The sequence below is a fragment of the Eptatretus burgeri genome, chromosome 17 (genome assembly GCF_056783735.1).
Source record: "Eptatretus burgeri isolate ZD-2024b chromosome 17, Ebu_testis_v1, whole genome shotgun sequence".
Taxonomy (NCBI): domain Eukaryota; kingdom Metazoa; phylum Chordata; class Myxini; order Myxiniformes; family Myxinidae; genus Eptatretus; species Eptatretus burgeri.
Genome location: NC_140977.1, coordinates 14,506,174 through 14,519,076, shown reverse-complemented (window position 1 = coordinate 14,519,076; position 12,903 = coordinate 14,506,174). Strand labels below are relative to the sequence as shown.

Genomic DNA, 12,903 nt, shown 5'->3' with positions numbered 1-12,903 from the left:
GGTCGGCCCATCGTTCTCCTCCACTCCCTCGCTGAGAGAATCTGGTGAGCAGGATTGGCGTCAGGAAAACGACCCACATGTCCATACAGCCGCAAGTAACACTCACGGACTATACAGGTAACAAATCTCATTTGAGTCCGTCTCAGCCTCCGCTCGTTGGACACAACGAGTTGGGTGAAATGTGGGATGTCGCTGATGAGCTTATTGGCAAACTTGAGGAGCTCACTTGTCTGATGTATGCAGCAAAATCTGATGTAAGGAATGTTAAGGACCTGAGATATCACCTTTTTATCAAAAGAAAGGTGAGATATGGAGTCCCCAATTGCCACTTTGTAAAGACTGTTTGAGAAAGCATGTTATTGCATGCTAATTACCAGGCAGCTGGATGGAAGACAAGTCTTCTGAGGGATCCAGTGACCCAAAGTCCAACTGAGCATGGTTGGAAATTGGAGCATTTCAACGGAAGACAAAAGCTGGTCGTAGATTGGATGGATGGACAACCTGCTCCACAAGCTGTCCTCGATATGCTGACGCGCACTTGTTCCAGAAGTTGCAAGAAGCCAAACTGTGCCCGTGTTGCTCGTGGACTCAAATGCACAGCCATGTGCAAACAAGTAGGTCTCTGAGCTATCAGAGGACGTAACTTCCAAAAATGATGGACTCGATGAAGAAGATGGATATAAACTCGAGCTACGGACAAGTGTACCAATAATTTGTACTCCTTAATACTAAGGCAGTGCTACTCTTGTTAAACCTTGAAGCAAATTTCATAATCCTTTTATTTCTTACAAGCAGTGGTTTCTTATTTTATACATCCTCATCCCACCCCTCCTCCTGCCTCCACCCACCCCACTCCCCCCTCACTTCAGACTCCCACCGACTCCACCCCACATCTTCACCTCCTTCCTGACTCCCACTCCAACCTCCCCTTCCCTGAATAGTGGAGATTGGCTTTGGTGCTTCTCACTCTCTGGGGATGTGCACAAAGTGCAAAAATGAAAGTTATCTCCACAGCTGACTTGTAATACCCTCTGCCACCACCACTGGGTGACGCCATACGATACATATTAACATCGAGAATTTTCATCGACCTCCCCTCTTGAACCCCCACCACTACAGATGAAACCAAGTATCCCATATTTACCACAACATCTATCTTGGTCCATTTTCCAAGTTTGGTGGCAATTTCCTCAGTAGTTTTGGCATGACTGATGTTACACACAGACAGACAAACAGGCAGAAAGTGACATTTATTCACGTAGATAATGTTTTTTAATTACTGCAATACAAAGTATTTGCAATACAAACATCAGCCAAGATATTGGAATCCTTTAACTTTTTATTTTGATCGACATTTGAACTATAATTATCACAAGAACATTTCTGGGTATACCAGCATGTATGTATTGATTAACGTTTTGAAAACTAGACAATAATATATGTTGGTAAAAAAAACAATACAAAGCGAGACAAAAATGGGGCTCAAAGTGCCAATCGGGTACATTTTTGACACAGTGTCGTTTCTAAAAACGAAAACTGTTGATTTTGGCTTTTGATACTGAAATAAAACACTATTTATATGCATAACAGATTTATTTCAAGAAAATAAAAGACATTAAAAAAGGTTAATATTTTAGTGTGCTTGTGAGCAACTTGAAGCTGATTTGAAAATTGACCAATGTGATTTAGATCCTAAAACTGTGGTTTTACACACGTTAAGGTAGGGTTGGATAAAGGTTGCTCACACAGAGAAGGCCAAGAGTTATAAAGACATATACCTTGTCAAAAATCATACACAGCATTACTCCTCTGGATGGTACCAGTGAACAAATTTTGAGGGTCTGGCTCATAGCCAATTGGTTGTTATCTCCGTTTGGATTTCAGAAAGTGGGAGGAAGTTTGCGCAGAACTCAAAATCTCCACCTCATTTTTTGGTAAAGGATCATTATTCATGAAACAAACTGTGAAACTTCGTTCTCGTAGCCTCGTTTCAAGGGCTCTTTTCAAAATCTTCACTGAACCTCTGACAGCCTCCATTTGTAGCTCGTTTGTAGTAATATTCCCAGGAATTATTTTTAAGTACTCGGTAAGGGTTTTCTTTGTCATTCCTGTAGCTCCGACTATCACTGGTACAATTTCAGCTTTCATCAATTTCCAAATCCTTGACCTCATTTCTCAGATCCTGGTATTTGGTCATTTTTCTGATTTCTGGAGCAGTTAGTCCAAAGTCATTGAGAATTGAAACCTCAATCAACAATTCCAACTTTTCCTTTTTGTGTTTGAGTACTATGTCTGGGCACAATGCTTTGTTGACAATGTCCATACTTGATGGGAACATCTTATCACACGTGAGCATTATTTGTTCATTTTCAAGGATCGCATTTGCTTTGTGTTTCCATGATTGTTCTGGGACCGGGATGTTGAAAAGTTTACAGATATGCCAGTGGATTACTCTGCAGACGCTGTCATATCTTTCTGTGTTCAACTGTTCCGGCATGAATTTTTTGCATCCAGAAAGGTGATGGGTCCTTCCAGTTTATTCCCCACAAAACCTGCATTTGTCCGATTGGCTCAATCCTGCCATTTTCGTAAAGGCATTAGTGTGGTGTAGTTCGTCTTGAGCATCAAGGATGACTTGTTCTCCATCCTAATTAATTTTACCTCTTCTTAGCCTTTCCAATGAGCCTTCCTTGTCGATCCCTGTCCTGTCAAGTTCTTTTTTAAATATGCCTGTTTTTTTTGTCATTCTCCCATTTATCAAAGTATATCTGCTGATATTTCTTTTTTGTAGTCTTCCTCTTTTTTGTTGCAATCATTGGAGCTGTGTTTGTTTCTGTTTCATTTCCTTGTGTCGTGTCCATCAGTTGCACCTGTTTTTGAAAGATTGTTGCTGTATGGATTAAGGATCCCTTTTCTGGTTTGTTGTTTTCTTGCTCAGGTATAAATCTCATCCAATAATCTGCTGAGCTTTTCACATAATCTGCTCACCCTACACACATCTGTGCATCATCCTACTCTGTGCACTTTGTTAAGCTCCATCAGACTACCTCCTCCGCCTCCTCATCTCGGCAAGTACAACCTTGGTATGCATTCGTTTTTGTCGAGGATCTTGTGAATAGTTAGATGTTTCATTGTTTTGGTATCCAAGTTGTTGATCTGCGATTGTGACTTGTTGATAATTACACACCTATATTGGAATACTGGAATTGCAAATTGGTTTATGGCTTTGGTTTTGTTTCTTGGAAAGAGGGATGACTTCAGAATTGTTCTTATTCTGCATAGGTATTCTTTGCTGATTATTTTAAGCATTTTTTTGTGTTGTAACTGGGGGCCTTCTTCTATTCCGAGGTATATATTAGGATGCTTCATTTTCTCGTTCCTGTATTGTTGTACTTTGATCGATTGAGATGTTGGATGTTATTTTTCTTTTTCCTCGAAGAAATGTGCATTTGTCAAGACCAAACTCCATTTGAATGTCCTCCGAGTACTGCTTTACTAGTTTCAGTTGATCTGCCAATTTCGTATAATTTGGAGCAACGCATTTTAGATCATCCATGTGCAGTAGATATGTCACCTTTCTTGTTTATTTTCACATTTTTTCTGTTGCATGGCAGATTGTATTTGTTTCCTTGTTCATTAATGAGGTGACTCAGTGGGTCCAGAGCCAGAAAAAAACACAAGGGGGGAAAGGCTGTCACCTTGTAAGATACCATGTCATATCTTTGCTCCTGGGATTTCCATCTTTCCTTCCAAGTAAGGTTGTATCAGCACTGTGTTCCAAAGTGTCATTGCTTTCTCAATTAGTGTGACTATTTGTTGGTTAATTTTTTATACTTGCATACATTTAATCATCCATGAATGTCGGAATATCAAAGGCTTTTTGTAATCTTTCCAGGCAATGGACAACTTGGTTTGTTGGAGCTTGCAATTTTGGAGTCTGATTTTGTATAATAATAATAATGAATGGTCTATTGTTCCATAGCGTCCTCTCTTACATACTTTCTGCTCTACCTCTAAAGTTCCTTGTTGGGTGAGTAAATTGCATTGGTGATTATACCTGTTAAAAGTTTGTATGTTGTTGGTTGGAAAAATGCAGGTTAACGACCCAATTCAATCCATATAGTTGTTGACAGCCAAGACAAAAATGAAATTGTGCTGCGATTCCGAAAAAAAAAAATAAAAAAACTAGAGTTCATAGAATACAATACTCAGCTCAATCTTGAGAAGAAAGGAGTTTACCTTACCCGAACAGTTTTTCCATTGTGAATTATCACGTGAGTTTTAAGATTGCATGACCGATTAAAAGATTTTCCACAATTTGTGCATTTGTATGGGCATTCTCCACTGTGTATTGTCATGTGCGTTTTCAGGGTGGATGACCGATTAAAAGATTTTCCAGAAAATGTGCATTTGTATCGGTGTTCACCATTGTGAATTATCATGTGCATTTTCAGGGCAGTTGACTGATTAAACGATTCTCTTCAATTTGTGCATTTGTCTTGGTGTTCTCCATTGTGAATTGCCATATGCCTTTGAAGGGCGAATAACCAAATAAAAGATTTTCCACAACTTTCACATTTGTATGGGCATTCCCCATTGTGAACTCTCAGGTGCATTTTAAAACTGGATGAATAGATAAAGGATTTTTCACAACTTGTGCATTTGTATGGGCGTTCTCCATTGTGAATTCCCATGTGTGATTTAAGGGTGGATGAACGATTAAATGATTTTCCACAAACTGTACATTTGTATGGGTATTCTCCATTGTGAATTCTCATGTGCATTTTAAAGCTGGATGAATGAATGAAGGATTTTACACAACTTGTACATTTGTGTGGGCGTTCTCCATTGTGAATTGTTACGTGTGATTTAAGGGTGGATGACCGATTGAACGATTTTCCACAACTGATGCATTTGTACAGGCGTTCTCCATTGTGAATTCTCAAGTGTAATTTAAGGTGAGATGACTGATTAAAACATTTTCCACAATTTGTGCCGCTGTATGGGCGTTCTCCATTGTGAATTCTCATGTGTGATTTCAGGTTAGATGACCTATTAAAAGACTTTCCACAATCTGTGCATTTGTGTGGGTGTTCTCCATTGTGAATTCTCATGTGTGATTTAAGGTGAGATAACTGATTAAAACATTTTCCACAATTTGTGCAATCATATGGGCATTTACCATTGTGAATTGTAATGTGCCTTTTCAGGTGACCTGACTGACTGAAACATTTTCCACAACCTGTGCATTTGTATTGGTGTTCACCATTGTGAATCATCACGTGCCTTTTCAGGTTAGGTGGCCGATTTAAAAGATTTTCCACAATTTGTGCATTTGTATGGGCGTTCACCATTGTGAATCATCATGTGCCTTTTCAGGTTAGGTGACAGATTAAAAGATTTTCCACAATTTGTACATTTGTGTGGGTGTTCTCCATTGTGAATTGTCATGTGTGATTTAAGGGTGGATGACCGAGTGAACGATTTTCCACAAGTTTGTTCAGCTTTCTTTCCTTTGTGAGCCTTATGAAAATTGTACTCTGCAAACATTTCATTATTCGGTTTGTCTTGTTTGAAAAAAGTCCTCTTGCTCGTTTCAGTTGGCGAATCCTGCGGGCGTGTGTCTGGGCTGTTCCTACAAGTAGGTGCAGTCTCCCTCGGAGATTCAATGGATCCACCTGTAAATATACCAACACTCAACCTGTAAAAAACAAAATCAGATTCTGCACAGCACTTAATATTCTGACAAATGTACTCAAACATGTACGACTGTACGTACATATGTATTTGTTGTGTTGCAGAAAAGTAAAAAATTATTCTTAATGTAAGTGTACAGTGTTGTGCAAAAATTTGGGTTTTTCCCCCATGATATTCATACTTTAGGGTAAATTCATCAAATTATTAGTGATAAGTCAGATGTGTTTGTTGCTGTAAATTGACAGCATTTGCAAATGTCTGTGAAAAAAACTGTTTAAGTCAATTACTTCATTGATCATTGATCATGAACCAAGCAGTGTTCAAGTATATTGTTACGTTCGTGGGGTAGACAGAAGAATTTCAGAGGAAAGATGGGTTTGTATTGAGTTGCTTGGTCCGTGGACCTGTAAGAGACATCTCGATGCAAATTAAATAGGGAAACTGTGAGCTCAAGTGTTACGTGCCACCATACGAGGAGTCAGGTCACGTCAGGTATGGGAGCATGTGCCTGAGCAGCACGTCGCTGCATCCACTTTCAGCCGGTACTCCAGGGACTTCCGTCTGGCCCTCCTTGGCAGATGCCTGGCCCATCCCCACCTCCTTGAGATGCTCATCAAGATGCTGCAACCACGAGGCACGTGGTTTGCCCATTGGCCTCCTCCACTCATGATGCTCCCTCAATGAGAGAATCTGGTGAGCAGGATCAGCATCGGGAAAACGAGCCACATGTCCATCCAGCCGCAGCTGATGCTCATGGACTATGAAAGTAACAAATCTCATTTGAGTCTTTCTTAGCAACCACTCGTTGGACACAAAGTCTGACCAGCGATAACCAAGGATTCTCCGAAGAGACCTGATACCAAAGGAATTAAGTCACCATCTCAGATCCCTGGTCAAAGTCCAAGTCTCTTTTCCGAAGAGCAAGACTGGAAAGCACGAAGGACCTGAAGACTCAGACTTTCGTCCTCCCGCACAGGTACCGGCAGCACCACACCCCATGATCCAGTGAATCCTTGACTCCCCAGGCCTGACCCAGACGTCTATTGATCTCTGGCTCATATCCAGAAGAGACATGAATATCACTGCCAAGGTAAGTGAATCTATCCGTGAACTCAACATCCTCACCACAAACAGGTACAGACAAGGTAGTAGCATCCAATATGTCATTGAAAGCCTGGATCTTAGTTTTGACTCAGGAAACCCATAATCCCAGTGGTTCAGATTCCTCATTCAGCACCAACAGAGCCTCCAAAAGGATATCCAGAGTCTCCGCAAAGATTACAGCATTATCTGTGAAATCAAGCTCAGAGACGTTGACATTCCCAAATGATGCACCGGAGCTTGATCTCTCCGACATCCTCCCCATAATCCAGAACATTCAAGTGCTGAAAATTGTGGGGGCCACTACACACCCCTGACAAACTACAGTAACAACTTGAAATAAGTCACAGATGGTATCACCACATCTCACAACACTCTCAGTACCAGAGTATAGTTCAGACATCAGGTTGATCAGTTTTAGTGGCACCCTACCTTTCCATGCCTCAACTTGGAACATGCCGCAACGATTTCTTTTTTTCACTTTCCTCGCTAATATCGAATGCCTGTTCATCATCGCTATGAATCGCTGTGGACATCGCTTTTGTAAGTTTGATAAGTTTTCAAATTAGGAGCTTGGATTGATTCCATGCATTATTTGATACAATTTTCCGCAATCTACTCTCACAGATGAATTAAAGTATATCATCGAAATACTATTTCGGTTTTGAGGATCGGATATCATCAGGACTGAACAAGTGTCGAAATGTGTTGTGAAATCTGATAATTTAAAGAAATAATGAGTCATATAACTAAGCCTATATACCTATTTACTTTAAGCAAGCAAGGCTATGTTCCCTCTTCTGTACAAACACAAGAAAATGTGAAATTTCCAAAGCATTAAACTTATCTTTTTGTACTGTTTGGAGAATTATATTGAGGAAGCAAATAATTTCGGAGTGTTACAAAATTAACCAGCTTCATTGAGCAATATGATTTAATGTACTCACTGCAAGACCTCACACCCTGACCCCCAGAGGGACTGCCTCTCCATAGCATCTGCCAGATCTGCATCCATATTTCTGGAGGTATCGCGAGGTGATCCACAGAGAATCAAAGCAAATCTGGCAAAAAAACGGACATTTTGAATAAAAGTTATAACGCTTGCGTGGACCCCAAACCGATGCACCACCGAACATGTGCACAGACAAGCAGTAAAAATGGTGGATTTTTCTGTTATATTTATTTCACGGAACCAGCTTCATTGAGCTATATGATTTAATGCATTCACTGCTTGAGGTCGCGCCCTGTCCCCCGAGCGACTGCCTATCCATAGCGTCTGCCAGATTAATGTACGGCCGATGACATGCGCTGGCCTTGTTTGTGATTAATTTGCCGTGGAGCAACATGTCTGCTGCGCTGCGCTGTTCACGTCACCTCACTAAAATATTTCTGATATCGAGCAGTATGCAAGTCAAATTTACATTCTTGAATTACGAATAGGATTTAGTCTAACCAGTTGTTATTTCCGAGTCTTCCGTCGATGTCCTCCCGATCATCATGAACTCTGGGAATTTCATCGCCATTTTTCTCTGATTGTCCTGCTTCGCGCTCGAACTGGTAAGGCCGTACTTCATTTCCAGCTTCCTGAACTTCACCTCCCGCGACTATGTTATCCCACAATTCTCCATGTGATTCAGACCAACATCCTTCATTTCTCTCACACTCACTGTCGTTCGCAGACAATTCAAAGTCCATGCCAGCCATTATTCAAAACCAAATGTTAGATTTTTTTAAAGCAGAAATGAACGAAGCGATTGAGTCGACCGATCAAATGTGGAAACACACAGCAAGCCAATAGAATCACGTAGACCACCAACCTGAGTAATTAACGTGCAGCTTTTGTCATCCTGTAGTTGATTGACGTCATGTGGGTTACACCCCTTTCAGGAGAATTTTTAGGGGCGTTCCAGAAGACGTTTGTTTTTTTTATTTTACATTTTACAGAATGAGTATTGTGAAAAATCATTGTCAGATCTGAAATCATCATGAAAAACTCCTCGAGGAAATATATAAATGAAAGTTATGTACTTTTGCAAGTCAGGGGACCTTTCACGAAGTGCTCAACAGGGAATCAAAGCAAATCTGGTGAAAAAAAACCAGATAATTAAAAAAAAAGTTATAACGTTTGCGTCATTGAGACGCAAGACAAGCATCGTATACAATAGTATATATTGTATAACAAAATACATACGCCGCAATATATACTATATACAAGACAAGCAGGCAAAATGGCAGATTTCCTGCAATTTATATTTCACGGGTGATTCAACTTTGCCATGTCCCAAAGGTTGTTCTGCATTCAGCTGCAACTCTTTTGTGGATAAAGTCATTATATTTCATCACTTCATTGTATTTCATGCACTACTGCGTGCATCGTGAAGACAGGCTTAAGTGTTAAAGGGATCCTTTATGGTATGCAGTGACAGCCTGGCCAATAATCGTCCCTAGCGAGTGAGTGGTTCATGCCCCGCCGCCCCGAGCGAGCGAGCGGTTCGTGCTCCGCCGTCCTGAGCAAGCGGTTCATGCTCCGCCGCCCCGAGGGAGCGAGCGGTTCATGTTCCGCCGCCCCGAGCGAGCGAGTGGTCCATGCTCCGCCGCTCTGAGCGAGCAAGCGGTACGTGCTCCGCCGTCACGAGCGAGCGAGCGGTTCATGCTCCGCCCCCCCCCCGAGGGAGCGAGCGGTTCGTGCTCCGCCGTCCGGAGCAGGGAAGCGGTTCGTGCTCCGCCGCCCCGAGCGGGCGAGCGGTTTGTGCTCTGCCGCCCCGAGCGGTTCGTGCTCTGCCACCCCGAGCGGTTCGTGCTCCGCCGCCCCGAATGGGCGGGTGGTTCGTGCACCGCGACCCGAGCAGGCGAGTCGTTCGTGCAAAGCCGCACCGAGCGAGCGAGCGGTTTGTGCCCTGACGCCCCGAGCGGTTCTTGCCCCAACGCCCCGACTAAGTGAGCGGTTCGTGCGCCGACACCCCGAGCGAACGGTTCATGCCCCGACGCCCCGAGTGAGTGAGTGGTTCGTGCACCGCCGCCCCGAGCGAGTGAGCGGTCCGTGCCCCGCCGCCCCGAGCGAGGGATTTGTGCTCCGCCGCACCAAGCGAGCGAGCGGTTCATGCTCCACCGTCCCGAGCGAGCGGTGCGTGCTCTGTCGTCCTGAGCGAGCGAGTATCTTCATCCGCATGTGCTTGTGTATGTAGGTGTTTGTCTGTGTGCATTTTCAGAAATTGTACTCTCCCACCAGGGCTTTAAAGATCACCACGATCTCATGCCATCCACTTCCCCACCCATATTACCTACACACGCGAGCCACAACCCACTCAACCCTGATATTATCACACGACTGTTCCCTCTCTTCTCTTCCTGTCCCTCCTTTCTTGTTTTGTCCAACTGCAACCTCACTGCCCATTTGTCACCTTCTTTCCTATCTTCCACGGACCAAGATCCGATATATATATATATATATATATATATATATATATATATATATATATATATATATATATATACATATATATATATATATACATATATATATATATATATACATATATATATATATATATATATACATATATATATATATATATACATACATATATATATATATATATACATACATATATATATATATATATATATATATATATATACATACATATATATATATATATATACATACATATATATATATATATATATATATATATATATATATATATATATACATACATATATATATATATATATACATATATATATATATATATATATACATATATATATATATATATACATACATATATATATATACATACATATATATATATATATATATATATATATATATATATATATATATATATATATATACATACATATATATATATATATATATATATATATATATATATATATATATATATATACATACATACATATATATATATATATATATATATATATATATATATATATATATATATATATATATATATATATATATATATATATATATATATATATATATATATATATATATATATATATATATATATTGTCGCGGATTCGCGCCCGCCGGCGTGCGAACGGCCACGTAACTCGAATCGCGGCACGTCGCCCACCGGACGGACAATCCAGTCGTGACCCTCTCGGACTAACGCCGGGAACCAGTCACGGGTGGACCTTTCGGTCTCACCGCGATCGAGCCAATCGGCCCCCGCGTGGGATAGGGTTGCTCGCCAAATTCGACCTACCTAAGTACCCACACGGAGGGTAGACCGGGCGATCGCACCTCGCCGCAGGTCGACTTCGGACACGGGCCACTTAAGCGACCCGTTCCGTACTATCGGGATAACCGAGCGGTGTTATTCGTCGGCCTCGACGGTTCGATTAATTATCGGGCGTCTTAGCCCACGACCAACCCTTTACGTGAAGCAAGATGGGGATTCAATGAAAGAAATGACGAAGCGAAGCGGGAAAACGGTTCAATAATAAGCACATTTATTTCGCGATGAACGGAAAGCACACATATACAATTCCACCAAAAGCACATGGAAAAGAAGAAGACAAAAAGCAAATGCGACAATGCAGATCTATCCGGCTACCGGGCACTCGGCAACACTTATACAATTTTACTTCACAGACGGCGCCGACAACACACATTCCCAAAGCAAAAGAAAAGAGAACCACCCTCCAGGATGAGGGGGTAGGCGGGCCTGGGGCCGAGACCGTGTCGGGCCTACCCGTCTGATGATGAGACGCAGAGCGGTGGTGGTGCCTCAACTCCGCGGGCCTCGCGGACAGTGTCTGGTAGGGGGTGGGAAGGGGGCCCCCTTTTGTCGCACTATCTCAGCGCGGGGGGAAACAGGAGGGGGTTGCGGGGGGAAACAGGAGGGGGTTGCTGATGCTTGGGGAAAGGAGGATTTCACAAAAATCTTGGGTCCCGCGACGAGCGTTTCCACCACGACCTCGGTCGCGCCGCCGGCCTTTCCCTCCGCAGTTCCTCGAATCCGACGCGAGCACCCCCTCGTCCGCCTTCGCCGCCGCCACCTCTCCACAGGTCCGTCCTCTTCACTCCGACTCCGCGAACTCCCAACTGCGAACTGCGAACTGCTTCTTCACTTCCAACTGCGAACTCTTCCTCCTGCGAACTGAACTTGTCTGACGAACGCAGTCGTTTTTATAAGCCCCGTGGCTTCGCTCTTTTACCCTTGACCCTCTGCCTCCGACCTTTCACCTCTCTTGCTGGCTCCCCATTGGCCCGAGGAAAAGTGGGCGTGAATGCTTTTTGATCCATGAATTTGCATATAGCGACCGCCCTGGAGGCGGGGCCAAATCGCCCCTCGCTCACCGATTGGACAGAACAAAAGTGGGCGTGAGTCGTTTTTGATCCGTTTTTCTGCGGAAAGTCCGCGATGTTTTTGAACACGCTGCTCGGTGCACGCTCTACACGAGTCCAGCATCGGTGCCCACGAGTGGCGCGAGATGACGGTGATGCGATGGTGGCGAGTTGTGACGGTAAAGGTCGTGGCGGTTGTGGTGAAGCGGCGTTGTGGTTGGTGGTTGTTGTGATGGCTGTTGAGACGTGGTTGGTGGTGGTAATAATGGCGGTTGGTCCAAAATAAAGATAGTAAAAGAAAAACGGCTATCCTGAAGAGTCGCAGCCCTCATGAATGACATTTATTCCCTCTAGACAACGGGTTTGGGCCTAACTACACATATACTTACCGAGATATCTCACCTAAGGGACCTGAATGGTGGTTTGCGAATTTGGTCAACCACAACACTACCCCCTCCCCTTTTTACAGACTCGTCCCGAGTCGTCAAATTTTCGTGTGCCATCATGTGTAGTTTTCCCCTAGTACATTTTACCTATGGATCCCTGAGTGCGACATTCATGGTATTCGTGTCCCCAAAATAAATAACCTAAGGGCTGAGTAACTACCTAAACAAACTCACTCACACGGACGACTTAAATAAAATTGCCGGCGCTAAGACAAACATGCCGGGGGCGCACTCATATGTACAGTACATCTTAACCTTAACTTACAAATTTTACACTAAACCATGGCCCAGGATCAATGAACTCTGCAAAAGAAAAGCAGTTAGCAGGGAGCC

The 12,903-nt window shown here is 42.7% G+C and overlaps 2 protein-coding genes across 4 annotated transcripts in view; both read left to right on the top strand.

Moving 5' to 3' along the window:
- Positions 1-5,075, top strand: part of LOC147009369 (uncharacterized) — a 46,190-nt gene extending 41,115 nt beyond the window's left edge. The window contains exons 4-5 of one of the 3 annotated variants that reach the window (XR_015052845.1): positions 2,939-3,068; positions 3,615-5,075. Coding sequence is in view for 1 of the 3 variants with exons in the window: in XM_085862047.1 (XP_085718173.1) it covers positions 2,939-2,958 (20 nt within the window). In the remaining 2 variants the exon portion in view is untranslated. Of the gene's footprint in view, positions 1-2,938 lie in introns of all 3 variants that reach the window. The other 2 variants (XR_015052843.1, XM_085862047.1) reach the window with 2 other exon arrangements.
- A 155-nt stretch (positions 5,076-5,230) lies between these two features.
- The window catches only part of LOC147009368 (uncharacterized), an 88,120-nt gene continuing 80,447 nt past the window's right edge, over positions 5,231-12,903 (top strand). The window contains exons 1-2 of the mRNA XM_085862132.1: positions 5,231-5,294; positions 5,601-5,641. The gene's annotated coding sequence lies outside the window, so the exon portion shown is untranslated. The remainder of the gene's footprint in view (positions 5,295-5,600; positions 5,642-12,903) is intronic.